General features: G+C 43.6%; 1 protein-coding gene across 3 annotated transcripts in view; it reads left to right on the top strand.

The window, feature by feature from the left end:
* Positions 1–18924, top strand: part of LOC126272427 (UDP-glucosyltransferase 2-like) — a 197757-nt gene that overhangs the window by 62769 nt on the left and 116064 nt on the right. The window contains exon 6 of one of the 3 annotated variants that reach the window (XM_049975283.1): positions 11386–12414. The exons of the other annotated variants lie outside the window; for them this stretch is intronic. Coding sequence (XP_049831240.1) covers positions 11386–11686 — 301 coding nt within the window. The 3' untranslated portion in view covers positions 11687–12414. Of the gene's footprint in view, positions 1–11385; positions 12415–18924 lie in introns of those variants that run through there. 3 annotated transcript variants of the gene reach the window in all.

Below are 18924 nucleotides of genomic sequence, written 5' to 3'. Positions count from 1 at the left end.
GGATCTGACAGACCTATGCGCTTTTTGGAAGACTGCCAAACAATAACTAAAAGGAAGAAAACCTTCATTCACGACGTGAATGTTTTCTTTCGGATATTAAAAGAAGTTACCACAGTGCTCGAGTCAAATGGGCAACTACAAGAATATAAGTTCAGTGAAACAAAAATTAGTGGGTCTCACACACGCAGCCCGACAATTTTAGGGTCAAATAAGGCTGGGATCAAACAGTAGTTTACTGGCACATGTCAGAAAACATGTTCTCGAGGTTAGAGCAGAAGCTGGCACGAGAAATTTAATAGCATCTCGAAAAAAATTTCATATTAATCAGGCGTGCCGAACAATGTAAGCCTCTATCCTGGGTGCAGCTCAAATGCTACCGGTTGCCTCAACCGTGAACAAGTGTTTGGTTAGACAATTTGAGTTACACACGCTAACAAGTATCGAGCACTTCAGTACGACAGAAGGATCACTCAGGCAACTATTAACTAAAACTTAACAAGAATTACAAATCACTCATACTTTCGCACAACTGTTGTTATCGTCACCTTCTTGATAAACAAAAGCTGAACAGTTAAAGTAAGACAACACATACAAGTCGCAACATCCTTTAAAAGAATAAAAACGAATAACACTAAAAGACTGATCTCCCTGCAGTATTTGGCTTTTTAGTTTAAGAGTGATCAGCTATAATAGGTCCAGTAGTTTGCTTGCGAGGAAGAAGGTTGAGCATACGTGACAAAAGTTCAGAGATAGACTTTATGAAAGCAGGGCAGCAAAACGGGTAGCGGAGAATTAGTCACTCAAAAGCCACCGGCCGGAACGAGTGTCGTAGAAATGCCAAAATAACGGTCACCATTAAAACAGGTAGCGGCAGACCCCAAACTTTGTCTTCCACCGAGCATGGCACGCAAGTAGAGTAAACGCCCGCTCCGAATGCTCGTCAAACGGCCGCCACGGCGCAGGAAGTGCCGCAGAGGTGTCCACCGGCAGCGCCAGAAGGCGCGCACCGCTGCTGGAACGTGATCACACCGGGCAAGTTGCCTCGTGCGCCGTCCTCCCCAAGGCTCTGCACGAGCCTTCGCCCGACTGTCGCTTCCATCATCCCCCCGTCAGAGAGTCCTAGCTCTGCACATACTCCGAATCAGTTCTCAAGTTCGCCAGGTAGGAGGTATTTGTCTCGCACACGGTTCACATTATACAGGAAGGAACTCTACTTCGCAGGATACTGACAGAAACTGTGGGTTCCGAATATTAGCAGAAACTCCATCGTGAAATATGTTATCAGAAACTGCCGGTTCCAACATCCTGGTAGAAACTGTTGGTTCCACGGTACATCAGAAACTGTGGGTTCCAGTGCCTTTACAGCAACTATTGGTTCACTGGTATTTCACTGCTGTCCCTTACCCGTGGTCTAGGGGTAGCGTCTTTGATTCATAATCAAAACGTTTTCGGTCCCGGGTTGGATCCCCGCCACTGCCTAAATTTTGATAAATAATCAGCATTGGCGGCCGAAGACTTCTGGCATAAGAAGTCAGCCTCATTCTGCCAACGGCCTTGTCAAAGAGGGCGGAGGAGCGGAAGGAGTTTCAGGGCACTCTCTTGTCCTAGGGGTGGGAAATTGCCCCTAAAGGCGGAAGAATCAGCAATGATCAACGACATGAGGATGCAGAAGGCAATGGAAACCACTGCATTAAAGACACGTAACGTGTATCCACAGGACATGTGGCCTGTAATTGAAGAAGTGTCATGATGATCTCTCCATAGGCAAAAGATTCCGGAATAGTCCCTCATTCGGATCTCCGGGAGGGGACTGCCAAGGGGGAGGTTACCATGAGTAAAAGATTGAATAATAAACGAAAGGATAATGTTCTACGAGTCGGGGTGTGGAATGTCAGAAGCTTGAACGTGGTACGGAAACTATAAAATCTGAAAAGGGAAATGCAAAGGCTCAATCTAGATATAGTAGGGGTCAGTGAAGTGAAGTGGAAGGAAGACAAGGATTTCTGGTCAGATGAGTATCGGGTAATATCAACAGCAGCAGAAAATGGTGTAACAGTGAAACGTCCCCTTTGAACAATTATACATAACTGTGCTTAAACTGACACATATTATTTTTAGCGCAACGCAATCTGACTTTCAAAAATCCCAAAAAAAATGACCCTGACTAACATTAACCTATACGTTTCACATATCACTTACCTCACAAAAATCTTCGTTACTCGAACTACTGCATTACAGCGAGCACCACTACTGCCAGCTAAATAAAAGATTCAAACTACGGGAGGCACTAACTACTGATAGGCATAGTTAGCGAATGAAAGATTTTTATAGAGAACAAACAATGTATTTACATTAATAGTCATAATATATATAGCAGTTCATGACATCCAGTCTTACAAATTTCAAAACTCCGCCATTTCTCTCCCCACATCCACCACTGCTGGCGGCTCACCTTCAACTGTGCAACGCTACGCGCTGTTAGCATCCAGCTGCCGCTGCCCAACACTACAATGGCAGACAACAATGCAAACCAGCCACAGACTGCACACGGCACAGCCAGTGATTTTCATACAGAGCGTTACGTGGCGGAGTTACCAATAAAAAAAACCAAAACAGCCTACTTACAACAGGTGTAGGATTCGTTATGAATAGGAAGGTAGGGCAGAGGGTGTGTTACTGTGAACAGTTCAGTGACTGGGTTGTATTAATCAGAATCGACAGCAGACCAACACCGACAACGATGATTCAGGTATACATGCCGACGTCGCAAGCTGAAGATGAACAGATAGAGAAAGTGTATGAGGATATTGAAAGGGTAATACAGTATGTAAATGGGGACGAAAGTCTAATAGTCATGGGCGACTGGAATGCAGTTGTAGGGGAAGGAGTAGAAGAAAAGGTTACAGGAGAATATGGGCTTGCGACAAGGAATGAAAGAGGAAAAGCCTAATTGAGTTCTGTAACAAATTTCAGCTAGTAATAGCGAATACCCTGTTCAAGAATCACAAGAGGAGGAGGTATACTTGGAAAAGGCCGGGAGATACGGAAAGATTTCAATTAGATTACATCATGGTCAGACAGAGATTCCGAAATCAGATACTGGGCTGTAAGGCGTACCCAGGAGCAGACATAGACTCAGATCACAATATAGTAGCGATGAAGAGTAGGCTGAAGTTCAAGACATTAGTCAGGAAGAATCAATACGCTAAGAAGTGGGATACGGAAGTTCTAAGGAATGACGAGATACGTTTGAAGTTCTCTAACGCTAGAGATACAGCAATAAGGAATAGCGCAAAAGGCAACACAGTTGAAGAGGAATGGACGTCTCTAAAAAGGGCCATCACAGTAGTTGGGAAGGAAAACATAGGTACAAAGAAGGTAGCTGCGAAGAAACCATGGGTAACAGAAGAAATACTTCAGTTGATTGATGAAAGGAGGAAGTACAAACAGTTCCGGGAAAATCAGGAATACAAAAATGCAAGTCGCTGAGGAATGAAATAAATAGGAAGTGCAGGGAAGCTAAGACGAAATGGCTGCAGGAAAAATTTGAAGACATCGAAAAAGATAAGATTGTCGGAAGGACAGGCTCAACATACAGGAAAGTCAAAACAACCTTTGGTGACATCAAAATCAACGGTGGTAACATTAAGAGTGCAACGGAACTTCCACTGTTAAATGCACAGGAGAGAGCAGATAGGTGGAAAGAATACCTTGAAAGCCTCTATGAGGGTGAAGATTTGTCTGATGTGATAGAAGAAGAAACAGGAGTCGATTTAGAAGAGATAGGGGATCCAGTATTAGAATCGGAATTTAAAAGAGCTTTGGAGGACTTACGGTCAAATAAGGCAGAAGGGATAGATAACATTCCATCAGAATTTCTAAAATCATTAGGGGAAGTGGCAACAAAACGACTATTCACGTTGGTGTGTTGAATATATGAGTCTGGCGACATATAATCTGACTTTCGGAAAAGCATCATCCACACAGTTCCGAAGACGGCAAGAGCTGACAAGTGCGAGAATTATCGCACAATCAACTTGACAGCTCATGAATCGCAACTGCTTACAAGAATAATATACAGAAGAATGGAAAAGAAAATTGAGAATGCGCTAGGTGACGATCAGTTTGGCTTTAGGAAAAGTAAAGGCACGAGAGAGGCAATTCTGGCGTTATGGCTAATAATGGAAGCAAGGCTAAAGAAAAATCAAGACACGTTCATAGGATTTGTCGACCTGGAAAAAGCGTTCGACAATATAAAATGGTGCAAGCTGTTCGAGATTCTGAAAAAAGTAGGAATAATCTATAGGGAGAGATGGGTCATATACAATATGTACAACAACCAAGAGGGAATAATAAGAGTGGACGATCAAGAACGAAGTGCTCGTATTAAGAAGGGAGTAAGACAAGGCTGTAGCCTTTCGCCCCTACTCTTCAATCTGTACATCGAGGAAGCAATGGTGGAAATAAAAGAAAGGTTCAGGAGTGGAATTAAAATACAAGGTGAAAGGATATCAATGATACGATTCGCTGATGACATTGCTATCCTGAGTGACAGTGAAGAAGAATTAAATGATCTGCTGAACGGAATGAACAGTCTAATGAGTACACAGTATGGTTTGAGAGTAAATAGGAGAAAGACGAAGGTAATGAGAAGTAGTAGAAATGAGAACAGCGAGAAACTTAACATCAGGATTGATGGTCACGAAATCGATGAAGTTAAGGAATTCTGCCACTTAGGCAGTAAAATAACCAATGACGGACGGAGCAAGGAGGACATCAAAAGCAGACTCGCTATGGCAAAAAAGGCATTTCTGGCCAAGAGAAGTCTACTAATATCAAATACCGGCCTTAATTTGAGGTGGTAGTGAAACATGGACTGTGGGAAAACCGGAACAGAAGAGAATCTAAGCATTTGAGATATGGTGCTATAGATGAAAGTTGAAAATTAGGTGGACTGATAAGGTAAGGAATGAGGAGGTTCTACACAGAATCGGAGAGGAAAGGAATATGTGGAAAACAGTGATAAGGAGAAGGGACAGGATGATAGGACAATTGCTAAGACATGAGGGAATGACTTCCATGGTACTAGAGGGAGCTATAGAGTGCAAAAACTGTAGAGGAAGACAGAGATTGGAATACGTCAAGCAAATAATGGAGGACGTAGGCTGCAAGTGCTACTCTGAGATGAAGAGGTTAGCACAGGAAAGGAATTCGTGGCGGGCCACATCAAACCGGTCAGTAGACTGATGACAAAAAAAAGAGACAATCTGCACAGCCGCCACAGGATGTTTGTAGATTGTGCTGTCATTTACCGTCTACTAAAGCCGTCAGAAGATAAAAAAATTCAAAACGATTTAGAAAAGATATGTATCTGGTGCGAAAAATGCCACTTCACCCTAAATAATGAAAAGTGTGAGGCCATCGACATGAGTGACGAAAGGTACACGTTAATCTTCGTATTGTTGTTGTGGTCTTCAGTCCTGAGACTGGTTTGATGCAGCTCTCCATGTTACTCTATCCTGTGCAAGTTTCGTCATCTCCCAGTAGTTACTGCAACCTACATCCTTCTGAATCTGCTTAGTGTATTCATCTCTTGGTCTCCCTCTAAGATATTTAACCTCCACGCTGCCCTCCAATGCTAAATTTGTGATCCCTAGATGACTCAAAACATGTCCTACCAACCGGTCCCTATTTTTTGTCAAGTTGTGCCACAAACTCCTCTTCTCCCCAGATCTATTCAATACCTCCTCATTAGTTATGTGATCTACCCATGTAATATTTATAATTCTTCTGTAGCACCGCAATTCGAAAGCTTCTATTCTCTTCTTGTCCAAACTAGTTATCGTCCATGTTTCACTTCCATACAAGGCCACACTCCATACAAATACTTTCAGAAAAGACTTCCTGACACTTAAATCTATACTCGATGTTAACAAATTTCTATTCTTCGGAAACCATTTCCTGGCCATTGCCAGTCTACATTTTATATCCTCTCTACTTCGACCATCATCAGTTATTTTGCTCCCCAAATAGCAAAACTCCTTTACTACTTTAAGTGTCTCATTTCGTAACCTAATGCCCTCAGCATCACCCGACTTTATTCGACTACATTCCATTATCCTCGTTTTGCTTTTGTTGATGTTCATCTTATATCCTCCTTTCAAGACACTGTCCATTCCGTTCAACTGCTCTTCCAAGTCCTTTGTTATCTCTGACAGAATTACAATGTCATCGACGAACCTCAAAGTTTTTATTTCTTCTCCATGAATTTTAATACCTACTCCGAATATTTCTTTTGTTTCCTTCACTGCTTGTTCAACATACAGATTGAATAACATTGGGGAGAGGCTACAACCCTGTCTCTCTCCCTTCCCAACCACTGCTTCCCTTTCATGTCCCTCGACTCTTATAACTGCCATCTGGTTTCTGTATAAATAGTAAATAGCGTTACGCTCTCATATTTTACCCCTGCCACCTCCAGAATTTGAAAGAGAGTATTCCAGTTAACATTGTCAAAAGCTCCCCTAGTCTACAAATGCTAGAAACGTAGGTTTGCCTTTTCTTAATCATTCTTTTAAGATAAATCGTAATGTCAGTATTGCCTCACGTGTCCCAACGTTTCTACGGAATCCAAACTGATCTTCCCCGAGGTCCGCTTCTATCAGTTTTTCCATTCGTCTGTAAAGAATTCGCGTTAGTATTTTGCAGCTGTGACTTATTAAACTGATAGTTCGGTAATTTTCACATCTGTCAACACCTGCTTTCTTTGGGATTGGAATTATTATATTCTTCTTGAAGTCTGAGGGTATTTCGCCTGTCTCATACATCTTTTCACCAGATGGTACAGTTTTGTCATGACTGGGTCTCCCAAGGTCGTCAGTAGTTCTAATGGAATGTTGTCTACTCCCGGGGCCTTGTTTCGACTCAAGTCTTTCAATGTCCGGTCACACTCTTCACAAAGTATCTTATCTCCCATTTCGTCTTCATTTACATCCTCTTCCATTTCCATAATATAGTCCTCAAGTACATCGCCCATGTATAAACCCTCAATATACTCCTTCCACCTTTCCGCCTTCCCTTCTTTGCTTAGAACTGGGTTTCCTTCTGAGCTCTTGATATTCATACCAGCGGTTGCCTTCTCTCCAAAGGTCTCTTTAATTTTCCTGTAGGCAGTATCTATCTTACCCCTAGTGAGATAAGCCTCTACATCCTTACATTTGTCCTCTAGCCATCCCTGCTTAGCCATTTTGCACTTCCTGTCGATCAAATTTTTGAGACGTTTGTATTCCTTTTTGCCTGCTTCGTTTATTGCGTTTTTATATTTTCTCCTTTCATCAATTAAATTCAATATTTCTTCTGTTACCCAAGGATTTCTACTAGCCCTCGTCATTTTACCTACTTGATCGTCTGCTGCCTTCACTACTTCATCCCTCAAAGCTACCCATTCTTCTTCTACTGTATTTCTTTCCCCCATTCCTGTCAATTGTTCCCTTATGCTCTCCCTGAAACACTCTACAACCTCTGGTTCTTTCAGTCTATCCAGGTCCCATCTCCTTAATTTAGCACCTTTTTGTAGTTTCTTCAGTTTTAATCTACAGTTCATAACCAATAGATGTGGTCAGAGTCCACATCTGCCCATGGAAATGTCTTACAATTTAAAACTTGATTCCTAAATCTCTGTCTTACCATTATGTAATCTATCTGATACCTTTTAGTATTTCCAGGATTCTACCATGTATACAACCTTCTTTTATGATTCTTGAACCAAGTGTTAGCTACGATTAAGTTATGCTCTGTGCAAAATTCTACCAGACGGCTTTCTCTATCATTTCTTCCCCCCAATCCATATTCACCTACTATCTTTCCTTCTCTCCCTTTTCCTACGGACGAATTCCAGTCACCCATGACTATTAAATTTTCGTCTCCCTTCACTACCTGAATAGTTTCTTTTATCTCATCATACATTTCGTCAATTTCTACATCATCTGCAGAGCTAGTTGGCATATAAACTTGTACTACTGTAGTAGGTGTGGGCTTCGTATCTATCTTGGCCACAATAATGCGTTCACTATGCTGTTTGTAGTAGCCTACCCGCACTCCTATTTTCCTATTCATTATTAAACCTACTCTTAATCTTCATGTACAAGATAAATCAGTCAAATCTAAAGGCCGTAAATCCAGGAATTACAGTTACGAACAACTTAAATTGGAAACAACACATAGAAAGTGTGGTGCGAAAAGCGAACCAAAGACTGGGTTTTATTGGCCGAACATTTAGCAGATGCAACAGTTCTACTAAAGAGAGTGCCCACGCTACACTTGTCCGTCCTCTTTCACGGTACTGCTGCGCTGTGTGGGGTCCTTGTTCTTGTTGTTGTGGTCTTCAGTCCTGAGACTGGTTTGATGCAGCCCTCCATGGTACTCTATCCTGTGCAAGCTTCTTCATCTCCCAGGACCTACTGCAACCTACTTCCTTCTGAATCTGTTTACTGTATTCATCTGTTGGTCTCCCTCTACGATTTTACCCTCCACTTTGCCCTCCAAGACTAAATTAGTGATCCCTTGATGCCTCAGAGTACGCCCTAACAACCGATCCCGTCTTCTAGTCAAGTTGTGCCATAAATTTCTCTTCTCTCCAATTCTACACAATAGCTCCTCATTAGTTATGTGATCTCCCATCTAATCTTCAGCATTCTTCTGTGGCACCACATTTCGAAAGCTCCTATTCTGTTCTTGTCTAAACTATTTATCGTCTACATTTCACTTTCATACTTCCTGACACTTAAATCTATACTTGATGTTAACAGAGTTCCCTTGTTTCAGAAACGCTTTCCTTGCCATTGCCAGTCTACATTTTATATCCTCTCTACTTCGGCCATCATCAGTTATTTTGCTCCAGAAATAACAAAACTTCAAGGGTCTCATTAGCGTCTCATTTCATAATGTGATTCCCGCAAGCATCACCCGATTTACTTTCGATACACTGTCCATTCCGTTCAGCTGCTCTTCCAGGTCCTTTGCTGTCTCTCACAGAATTACAATGTCATGGGCAAACCTCAAAGTTTTTATTTCTTCGCCATAGATTTTAATTCCTACTCCGAATTTTTCTTTCTTTTCCTTTATTGCTGGCTCAGTATACAGATTGAATAACATTGGGGATAGGCTACAACCCTGTATCACTCCCTTCCCAACCACTGCTTCCCTTTCATGCCCCTCGACTCTTATATCTGCCATTTCTGTACAAATTGTAAATAGCCTTTCGCACCCTCGGTGTGCCGACGCCCCACCTTTACTATTCGAATCCTCCACTGAGGATGACACAGTGGTCGGGCGGTCCCGGTAGGCCACTCGTGGCCTGACGACGGAGTGCTTTAGTGCTTGCATTTGCTCCCTGCCACATTCAGAATTTGAGAGAGAGTATTCCAGTCAACATTGTCAAAATCTTTCTCTAAGTCTAAAAATGCTATAAACGTATGTTCGCCTTTCCTTAATCTACTTTCTAAGATACCTCTTATGGTCAGTATTATCTCACGTGTTCCAACATTTCTACGGAATCCAAACATCTTCCCCGAGGTCGGCTTCAACCAGTTTTTCCGCATGGAATTTGTGTTAGTATTTTGCAGCCGTGACTTATTAAACTGATCGTTCGGTAATTTTCACTTCTGTCAACACCTGCTTTCTTTGGGATTGAAATTATTTTATTCTTTTTGAAGTGTGAGGGTATTTTGCCTTCCTTATACATCTTGCTCACTAGATGGTAGAGTTTTGTTAGACCTGGCTCTCCCAAAGCTGTCAGTAGTTCTAATGGAATTTGTTCCGACTTAGATCTGTCAAACTCTTCACGCAGTATGGTATCTCCTATTTCACCTTCATCTACATTCAATTCCATTTCCATAATATTGTCCTCAAGAACATCGCCCTAGTATAGACCCTCTGTATATTCCTTCTACCTTTCTGCTTTCACTTCTTTGCTTGAAACTGGGTTTCCATCTGAGCTCTTGATATTCATGCAAGTGGTTCTCTTTTCTGCAAAGGTCTCTTTAATGTTCCTGTAGGCAGTATCTATCTTACCCCTAGTGATATGCGCCTCTACATCCTTACATTTGTCCTCTAGCCATCCTTCCTTAGCCATTTTGCACTTCTTGTCGATCTCATTTTTGAGACGTTGGTTTCCATCTGAGCTCTTGGTATTCATGCAAGTGGTTCTCTTTTCTGCAAAGGTCTCTTTAATTTTCCTGTAGGCAGTATCTATCTTACCCCTAGTGATATGCGCCTCTACATCCTTACATTCGTCCTCTAGCCATCCTTGCTTAGCCATTTTGCACTTCTTGTCGATCTCATTTTTGAGACGTTGGTATTCCTTTTTGATGGCTTCATTTACTATATTTTCTCTTTTCATCAATTAAATTCAATATCTTTTCTGTTACCCAAGGATTTATATTAGCCCTCGTCTTTTTACTGATTTAATCCTCTCCTGCCTTCACTATTTCATCTCTCGAAGCTACCAATTCTTATTCTACTGTATTTCTTTCCCCCATTCTTGTCAATCGTTCCCTAATACTCTTCCTAAAACTCTGTACAACCTCTGGTTCTTTCAGTTTATCCAGGTTCGATCTCCTCGAATTCCCACCTTTTTGCAGTTTCTTAGTTTTAATGTATAGTTCATAACCAATAGATTGTGGTCACAGTCCACATCTGGCCCTGGAAATGTCTTACAATCCAAAACATGGTTCGTGAACCTCTATCTTACCGTTATATTATCTGTCTGAGAGCTTCCAGTATCTCCAGGCTTCTTCTATGTACATAACCTTCTTTCATGTTTCTTGAACCAAGTGTTAGCTATGATTAAGTTATGCTCTGTGCAAAATTCTACCAGGTAGTTTCCTCCTTCATTCCTTACCACCATTCCATATTCATCTGCTTAGTTTCCTTCTCTTCCTTTTCCTACTGTCGAATTCCAGTCACCCATGACTATTAAATTTTTGTCTCTCTTCACTATCTGAATAATTTCTTTTATCTCATCATACTTTTCATCAATATCTTCGTCATCTGCAGAGCTAGTTGTCATATAAACTTGTCACGAAATATCAATCACCAATTTTCTCCTCTGAATGTGAAAATATTTTTTTTGACGCCATGTTACATTGGGAGAAACGATCATCATCATAATAAAAGGAGAATCAGAGGTTGCACGTAAAGATATAGATGTTCGTTCATACTGCCTGCGTGGAGTATTGTGAAGATGCGTCGACGAGTCATTTGCCAGGCACGTATATGCGATTTGGAGAGTAACAATGTAGGTGTAGATGTAGAATTATTTGCCTCCTCTCTTTAGTAGAACGTAAAGCGACCAATTCGCCGTCACTCGTACCGGTGCTGTTTCAGCTACCGAGAGCGCATGAGGGAGCTGTCTGCGCTCTTCCGGGACCGGCCCCGGCCGCCGCTGGAGGAGGCGGTCTACTGGCTGGAGTACGTGCTGAGGCACCGGGGGGCGCCGCACCTGCGCCCCGCCTCCCTGGACCTGCCCTGGCACCAGCTCCTGCTGCTCGACGTCGCCGCACTCGCCCTGGCCGCCCTGCTGCTCGCGCTGGCGGCCGCCTACGCCTGCCTGCGCTGCCTGCGCTGCCTACTGGCGGCTCTCTGGAGGGGCGACGCAGCGCGGCGGAAGGAGGTCAAGAGTGACTGAGCGACACGCGACAGAGCTGGTCCTAAAACATCCAGGGGCGATGCCTTGCATTCTATGTGCAGTGTTACTTGCTGGTTGGACGTGTTGTGGTACAGAGAATTATCACCTGAGATGTTTTCAACACCAGTTCCGAAGAACAGTTATACTTTCGGAAAGTATTTGGCAGGGTAACACTTTGTAATACTGACTGACTAAGTTCCACTGACAAATAAGTAAACTTGAAATCTAGCCCGTCATATGTATTATGTAAGATTTTTTCCATGCAGCATCATGGTTCATACATTTTGTTTTTAATTTTTTTCTCAGTAAGTACAATCATTACCACACCAAATGAAAAATATATTTTACAGAATCCTTAATCTAAATCAGAGCGATACGTGTCTTCGTGTGAAAACGTTGTGTAAACGTGATATGTCCAAGTAAAGGGTGAAAAACACTTCCTGCCTTTTACTTGATTTCAGTTTTCTGCGAATTAAAAATAAATGCTGATCCATAGACTACAGAAGGTATTCTATTCAAGAAATCTGTGTAATAAATTGAGAAACAGCAAAGTCTGAAATTTTATGTGTTGAAACACACAATGAAACTTATATCAAAAATGTAAAATATGGCCGGCCACGGTGGCCGTGCAGTTGTAGGAGATTCAGTCCGGAACCGCGAGACTCCTACAGTCGCAGGTTCGAATCCTGCCTCGGGCATGGATGTGTGTGATGTCCTTAACTTAGTTAAGTTTAATTATTCTAAGTTCTAGGAGACTGACGACCTGAGATGTTAAGTCCCATATTGCTCAGAGCCATTTGAACCATTAAATTTTGTAAAATATTCAACGTAGTTTCTAGTGAATGTATACGATATTCTAACGCCAAAATGAACATCGTGAACCACTGCTCCCCGTAATTTTTTTCCTGTGATGGTGATTTGTCAGCGCAAAGAATGCATGAAAGAAAAATTTTGGAAAATTAACCGGGGAGGTCGGGGACCTGGATGGTGTTTACGCACGAAACTCTCAACACAAGAGAGTTCTGCTGCCACATTTGTTCAGAAAAATTTTTATTTTAAGTTTCACAGCTCTGCTATCTCATGTTTTCATAACAACGACAAATTGCGCATTGAATAATGATATCTTGCGAAAGAGAAAATATAATTGAAAACAATAATTCAGTGTGTTAGCGGTGTCACATCTTTGGCGTGTTGTAAAGATTCAACTGATATGACTTCGTGGAAATTTCCTGGGTTGCGGCCGAAAGTATGCAGGGGAACAATGGAACAAGTCTCTCTGCCAAAAGCTGAAGAACAACGTGACAGAAGAAACGGTAATTGTAGGTAAGATCAAAAGCGAGTATGTTCTGTGTCCAACCGAATTGCCTTTTCAATTTAAGCATGTCCAGTTCCTGGTTGGTCTCAAATTTGTAGTGATCATTAATAAATCCTCAGGCTAGTCGTTGGAAGAGTGTATATTATTCCTTGGACTGAATTGTTTTTTTCCTATGGGCAGTAGTGTGTGGTTTGGTCGTGATTCAGTAAATCATTCGTTTTCTCTCTGGAAGTTGGATAAATGCCTGCTCAACTAACTGACTGTCAGCAGTGGGGTAAACTATGTTCTGCACCACTTTTGATTTCAAATGTATCAGTAAATTAATTAAATTGTGACAGCTGATTGATTTATGATCTTACACAATTGTTCTGCTTAGTGCTTTTCATGCAACCTCTCCCCTTCCCCTCAACCTACACCGCTGTAAATTAAAGTTGTATTCTTGTTAGAAGAATTCCGTGTGTGTGCTCACCTTGACGTGCAGGCAGCGACTGAGCTAGTGCACAACGCCACCACCAGAAGATGCCCCATCCCCAGCCCTCGCTCCTACCCTCCCCACAACCCAGACAAAAATGGCAGGAAGGAGAGTCAGGCAGTGCTGGAGAGGAAGCATCTCACAACACGAAATTCAAATCAAGGCTAGTAAGATACTGATGGGTATTTTCATTTAAACATTTCCCAAGAGAACGGGCTCCCCCACTTAGACTTCATGTATGATCCTCGATTACCAGCCCCGCTTTCCATGAGGTAATAACTGTAACCACAAAGGTACAGAATGAAGTGCAGTATAGTAGCCGCCGTGTGGGATCTCCTGCACGTCTCTCTGTCGTTCGGGGGCCGTCACGGAGGTCATAAACAGTGCAGTGGCCCAATTACAGATCATGATACTAAATACCACTCGCCATGGGCCGGATGTCGGCCTCCTATAATCTTGCGACCTGCAAAACAGCATGCAGTGGCGGCGTTGTGTTGATCGGGAGATTCCAGACACGCTTCCTGTCCCTGTCTTCCTCAAGTGGTCACTCCCTCTTTGTGTGGTGAAGACACGTCTCCTAACAAACACATGGCCATTTTTATCTCGCCTCGGAATGCTATGTTCCTATCCGATAACACTGGATACAAATGGGGAGCTAGTGCAATTTGGGTATCAGAAATAGTGGGAAATATTCCATTTACACTACGCTATCCAATTAATTTTTAGCAATTTACAGGAGTCAAACAGATCGCTTAAAGCACTCACCACCACCTTAGGATGATCCTACTTGATAATAAAACATGCTTTCATCGTTTGAAAATCACTCACATACACTCCTGGAAATGGAAAAAAGAACACATTGACACCGGTGTGTCAGACCCACCATACTTGCTCCGGACACTGCGAGAGGGCTGTACAAGCAATGATAACACGCACGGCACAGCGGCTACACCAGGAACCGCGGTGTTGGCAGTCGAATGGCGCTAGCTGCGCGTCATTTGGAAATGGAAGAGGACGTCATTATCATTTAATCATACAGTAAAGCTGCATGCCCTCGGGAAAAATTACGGCTGTAGTTTCCCCTTGCTTTCAGCCGTTCGCAGTACCAGCACAGCAAGGCTGTTTTGGTTGTTGTTACAAGGCCAGATCAGTCAATCATCCATATTGTTGCCCCTACAACTATTGAAAAGGCTGCTGCCCCTCTTCAGGAACGACACGTTTGTCTGGCCTCTCAACAGATACCCCTCCGTTGTGGTTGCACCTACGGTACGGCTATCTGTATCGCTGAGGCACGCAAGCCTCCCCACCAACGGCAAGGTCCATGGTTCATGGGGGGATGGAGGAGCATAGCACTTAATTTCACGTGCCAGATGCCGCTGCTATGCGTTTGTTAATTCCTTCATAACTTACTGTCGTTTCATGTATTTCCCTTGCTGACGATAATTTTATAGGACTGAAGCGAGCATAGCATATTTTCTGGACCGTAATCGGATGTGAAAAGTGGGTGCAGTATGCCTAGGGAGACAATATATTGCATGCATACTTTTCTTTTTTATGTCCTTTGGTGCAGTGGGTAGTAGTTTTGTGATCTTAAATTTTCTCATAGTAGTGAGTGTGATAGAAAACTTGCAGGGTGAATGTACTGAAACGTCCACTTTGAACAATTATACAAGAACTGTGCTTAAACTGACACACAATATTTTTAGCGCAACGCAATCTGACTTTCAAAAATCCCTACAAAAGAATGTCCCAGACTAACATTAACCTATACGTTTCACAAATCACTTAACTCACAAAAATCTTTGTTACTCGAACCACTGCAATACAGCGAGCGCCACTTGTGCCAGCTAAATAAAAGATTCAAACTACGGAAGGCACTAACTACTGATAGGCATAGTTAGCAAATGAATGATTTCAATAGAGAACAAACAATGTATTTACCTTAATAGTCATAATATATATATCAGTTCATTACATCCATTCTTACAAATTTCAAAACTCCGCCATCTCTCTCCTCACCTCCACCACTGCTGGCGGCTCACTTCCAACTGCGCAACGCTACGCGCTGTTAACATCCAGCTGCCCAACACTACAATGGCGAGTATTACAACAATGCCAACCAGCCACTGACTGCACACACCCCAGCCAGTGATTTTTCATACAGAGCGGTATGTGGCGTTACCACTAAAAAAACCTAAACAGCCTCCTTACAGTACGTCATGTAGTACATATATATTCCCTGTATTGGAGTATTTACAGTCTTTCATTCCACATGAGTAATATACCAGAAACCGCACTGCTTTAACTGCTGAACTGTGCAGCGTTACTGGTGAGTGTTTACGTTCTACAATCACTTCTCTCTTCCCAGTACCTCTTTGGAATGGAATCCAAACACTACAACAATTCTACAGAATTTTGTAAAACAAGGCATTTACGTAAAACGTCTCGAACTCCTTCATGTTCGAGCTTCATAAAGCATAAATTATATGTTCCTTCTTCCTCTTAATCGTCTTTCAAATAAATTAGGCTCATATCTACTATACACAAATAAGGAGTACTAAACTCATCAGCATGGAAGCATCCAGAGAGATCACGTGTAATTGGATAGGTGATGTAAGTAAGACTAGTAGATGTACAGGTACCCTCCCGTGCACATCGTATGAAGGCTCGCGAAGTAAGCGTATAGATGCAAACGTAAATTTAGTCTATCTGTTAAGATATCACTCCATCCATGTGCAGGCACACAAAAGTTACAGAAGAATGTTGCTTATTACTTATCGAGAAAACAAAATATGGAATAGTTAGATGTCGATGAAGAAAGACCACGATGTAGCAGGTTGGTGTCATCGCGTAGCCGCATCTGGTCTCCCACTTACGACGACCTGGCATCCGACTAGGACGACGGAATGACACCCACTCAAACTCTCTCGCGATGTCGTGGCCGAGAGTATCTCGGTCCCCAGAACCTTCTTACCGGCGGTTCACTATACCACAGAGAGGATAATGAGCTGAAATCACTCGCTGTACAGTCGATGCAGCGTTCTGTTGCACCTCCAGTAGAGACTTTCTAAGAGGTCGTTGCACTGGAGCGGCGCTGGCAGGTGTGGCGATGCAGGACGTCACAGTACTGCCAGGGAAGGCTCAGATAGTGACGGTCACTCAAGCAGTCACTGTCCTGCTCAGCAGACTCTGCTCTATGAAGAAGCCAGTATACTGCCGCCATCAGCCCTGCCAAACATGCCTCCACAAGAGCTCTTCTGGCTGCTGCCCAGCCAGTCATTGCAAAGTAAGATGCCATGGACCTGTCTGAAACAAATCTGATGATCCTGATGGGTTTTTTTCTGACATGTGCGTCCCACGAAGTCGACCACATGGAAGTTTCATAGGTCTGGTACAAGTACTCAGCAGCGACAGTTGAAGATTACTTTTTTGCATCCACCTCTGCCACATGGCAGCCAAAGAAGAGAACAGATAATGTGACACTGATGGTGAAAAAAACTTCGTCCCATCCTCCGGTCGTCATCCAGTGGTGGGAAGTGAAGATTTACGATTGATGATCCATAGGTTGGCAAACATCAAATTGATCTGTGCCGCCAGTGATGACTTTTATAAGATGTACCTGGCGACCCCACCTCGCTCATGGCCTACATCTGCATGGAAGGGCTAAATTGCTTCATGCACAATGCAGAGCCTCTCCAGCTGTTGAGGTGTTCTTCTGCTACATCCCACTCAAGATGGACCACTTCAAAGAAAACCTAGTGGCCATGGGATATGGTGTATGGGATACTGAAATCATATCGTCACTTAGGACTTGCAGTAACATGCCAATGTTACGTGTCATCCTGGGGCACAATGCTGACAACCATAACATCTTGCTGGTTATACATGTTGCTGACATCACAGTCGACGTTGCTACTTCTTCCGTCACGGCCTTGACCATATGCCATAATACTGTTGCGTTATCTACACTGGATCAGAGTAGAACTATAAGTACATGAAGAAGAGGGAGGACCCGCTATAGTGCAGTAATTGCAGCATGCGACCAGTTACTAAGGCTGCACAGCGTTGAAACATCGCCACTGTGGCGTCAGTTTGTTATGCTAGGTGCAGCCCAGCACTAGTTTTGCCGACAATGCCGGTGGGCATCGGCCCCCTCCCACCTTCACCAGCGCCTAACGCCACCGCATTTGTCCTGCCACATACACCGATTGCCACTTCATCAGTGGAGGTGACTGCCAGCTACCCAGTCTCATCAGCTGCCCCTAGGACTTCTTGTGGGCGTGGCCACTGTCTGGACCGCCTCCCCCTCCCCCCCCCCCCCCCACCCCCACACCAATACTCAGCAGCCTGCCAGTAGCGTCTCTTGCTAGGCGTTGCCTGCTGCTCAGGTACAGCCTGTCATCTTGGTCTGAGAGGCACCCATGGTCGCTGCTGTTCTGACTCCAAAGGTCGGCACAATCGAGGTGCATTCGCTGCTGCATTCGTCTACCACTCCTCTGAGTCAACTCCTGTACCTCATCACTCCTGCCATGTCTACCTTCCAGGTCGCCATTGCTGCTACACCGTAAGATCATGGACAACGATCATATTTGTGGCCTTACTATCTGCATTTTCAACGCCATAAGTCTCCATCACAGCCTTTAGTTTCGCTAGTTTCTCCATGATATAATGATGTGGCCACTGACGCCTTGCTCATCTGAAAAAAGGTGGGAAGATCCATGTGAGAAGCCGGCTTCAGTACCTACTCTAGACAGGCCTACTGCAGGCTACATGATGGCTACCTCTGCCATAATGTTGCTACGCCACTATCAGGCCCACTTGCCGCAGCTGGCGCTTCTAGAGGCAACAGGTGTGGTGTTTACCACATCGACCAGTAACATTACTTTTATTGTGCCGTGCCAGCCGCCTAGGCAACTGAGACAACTGCTGAACGAGGCTGGCTATGAGGGACAGATTCTCGTTGCAGGTGACATAAGTGTGAAGAGCACATTGGAATACCCGCCTCACAAACATCAGTGGGATTTTCCTCCCCTACTCAACGCAGAGGCATGGCGCAATCATTCTTGTTCCCTTTGACCCTACTATCTACCCTGCCAGAGGCCAGCTAAATGTACACAATGTCATAGTTCTCAAGGTGATAACGAAGCACACGTCCACTTCTACAGTCACTATCATGTCCTTTAATCACCTCTTGGTGATCTTTGCAATGGATGTGGTCAGCGCAGGGACGCCACCTGGCACCCATCGTACCAGCAACTTGATGGCGAATGCTATTGTGTAGACGTTCGCGTCCTAGACGCAATGCACCAATCCTGGACTTGATGTGAGGTTTGGTTGTTCTCGCTCCTCTCACCAGGGGGCTACTTTGAGCAGTGGCTGCTGCCACTCCTGGTCGGCCGTTAGGCAAAAGGACAGCCTCCATTGCTTCTGTCCTTATCTCCAGGCAGAAAA

The sequence above is a fragment of the Schistocerca gregaria genome, chromosome 5, assembly GCF_023897955.1.
Source record: "Schistocerca gregaria isolate iqSchGreg1 chromosome 5, iqSchGreg1.2, whole genome shotgun sequence".
NCBI classification, from domain to species: Eukaryota; Metazoa; Arthropoda; class Insecta; order Orthoptera; family Acrididae; genus Schistocerca; species Schistocerca gregaria.
The sequence above is the reverse complement of the archived record's forward strand: the minus strand, read 5'-3'. Positions and strand labels throughout refer to the sequence as shown.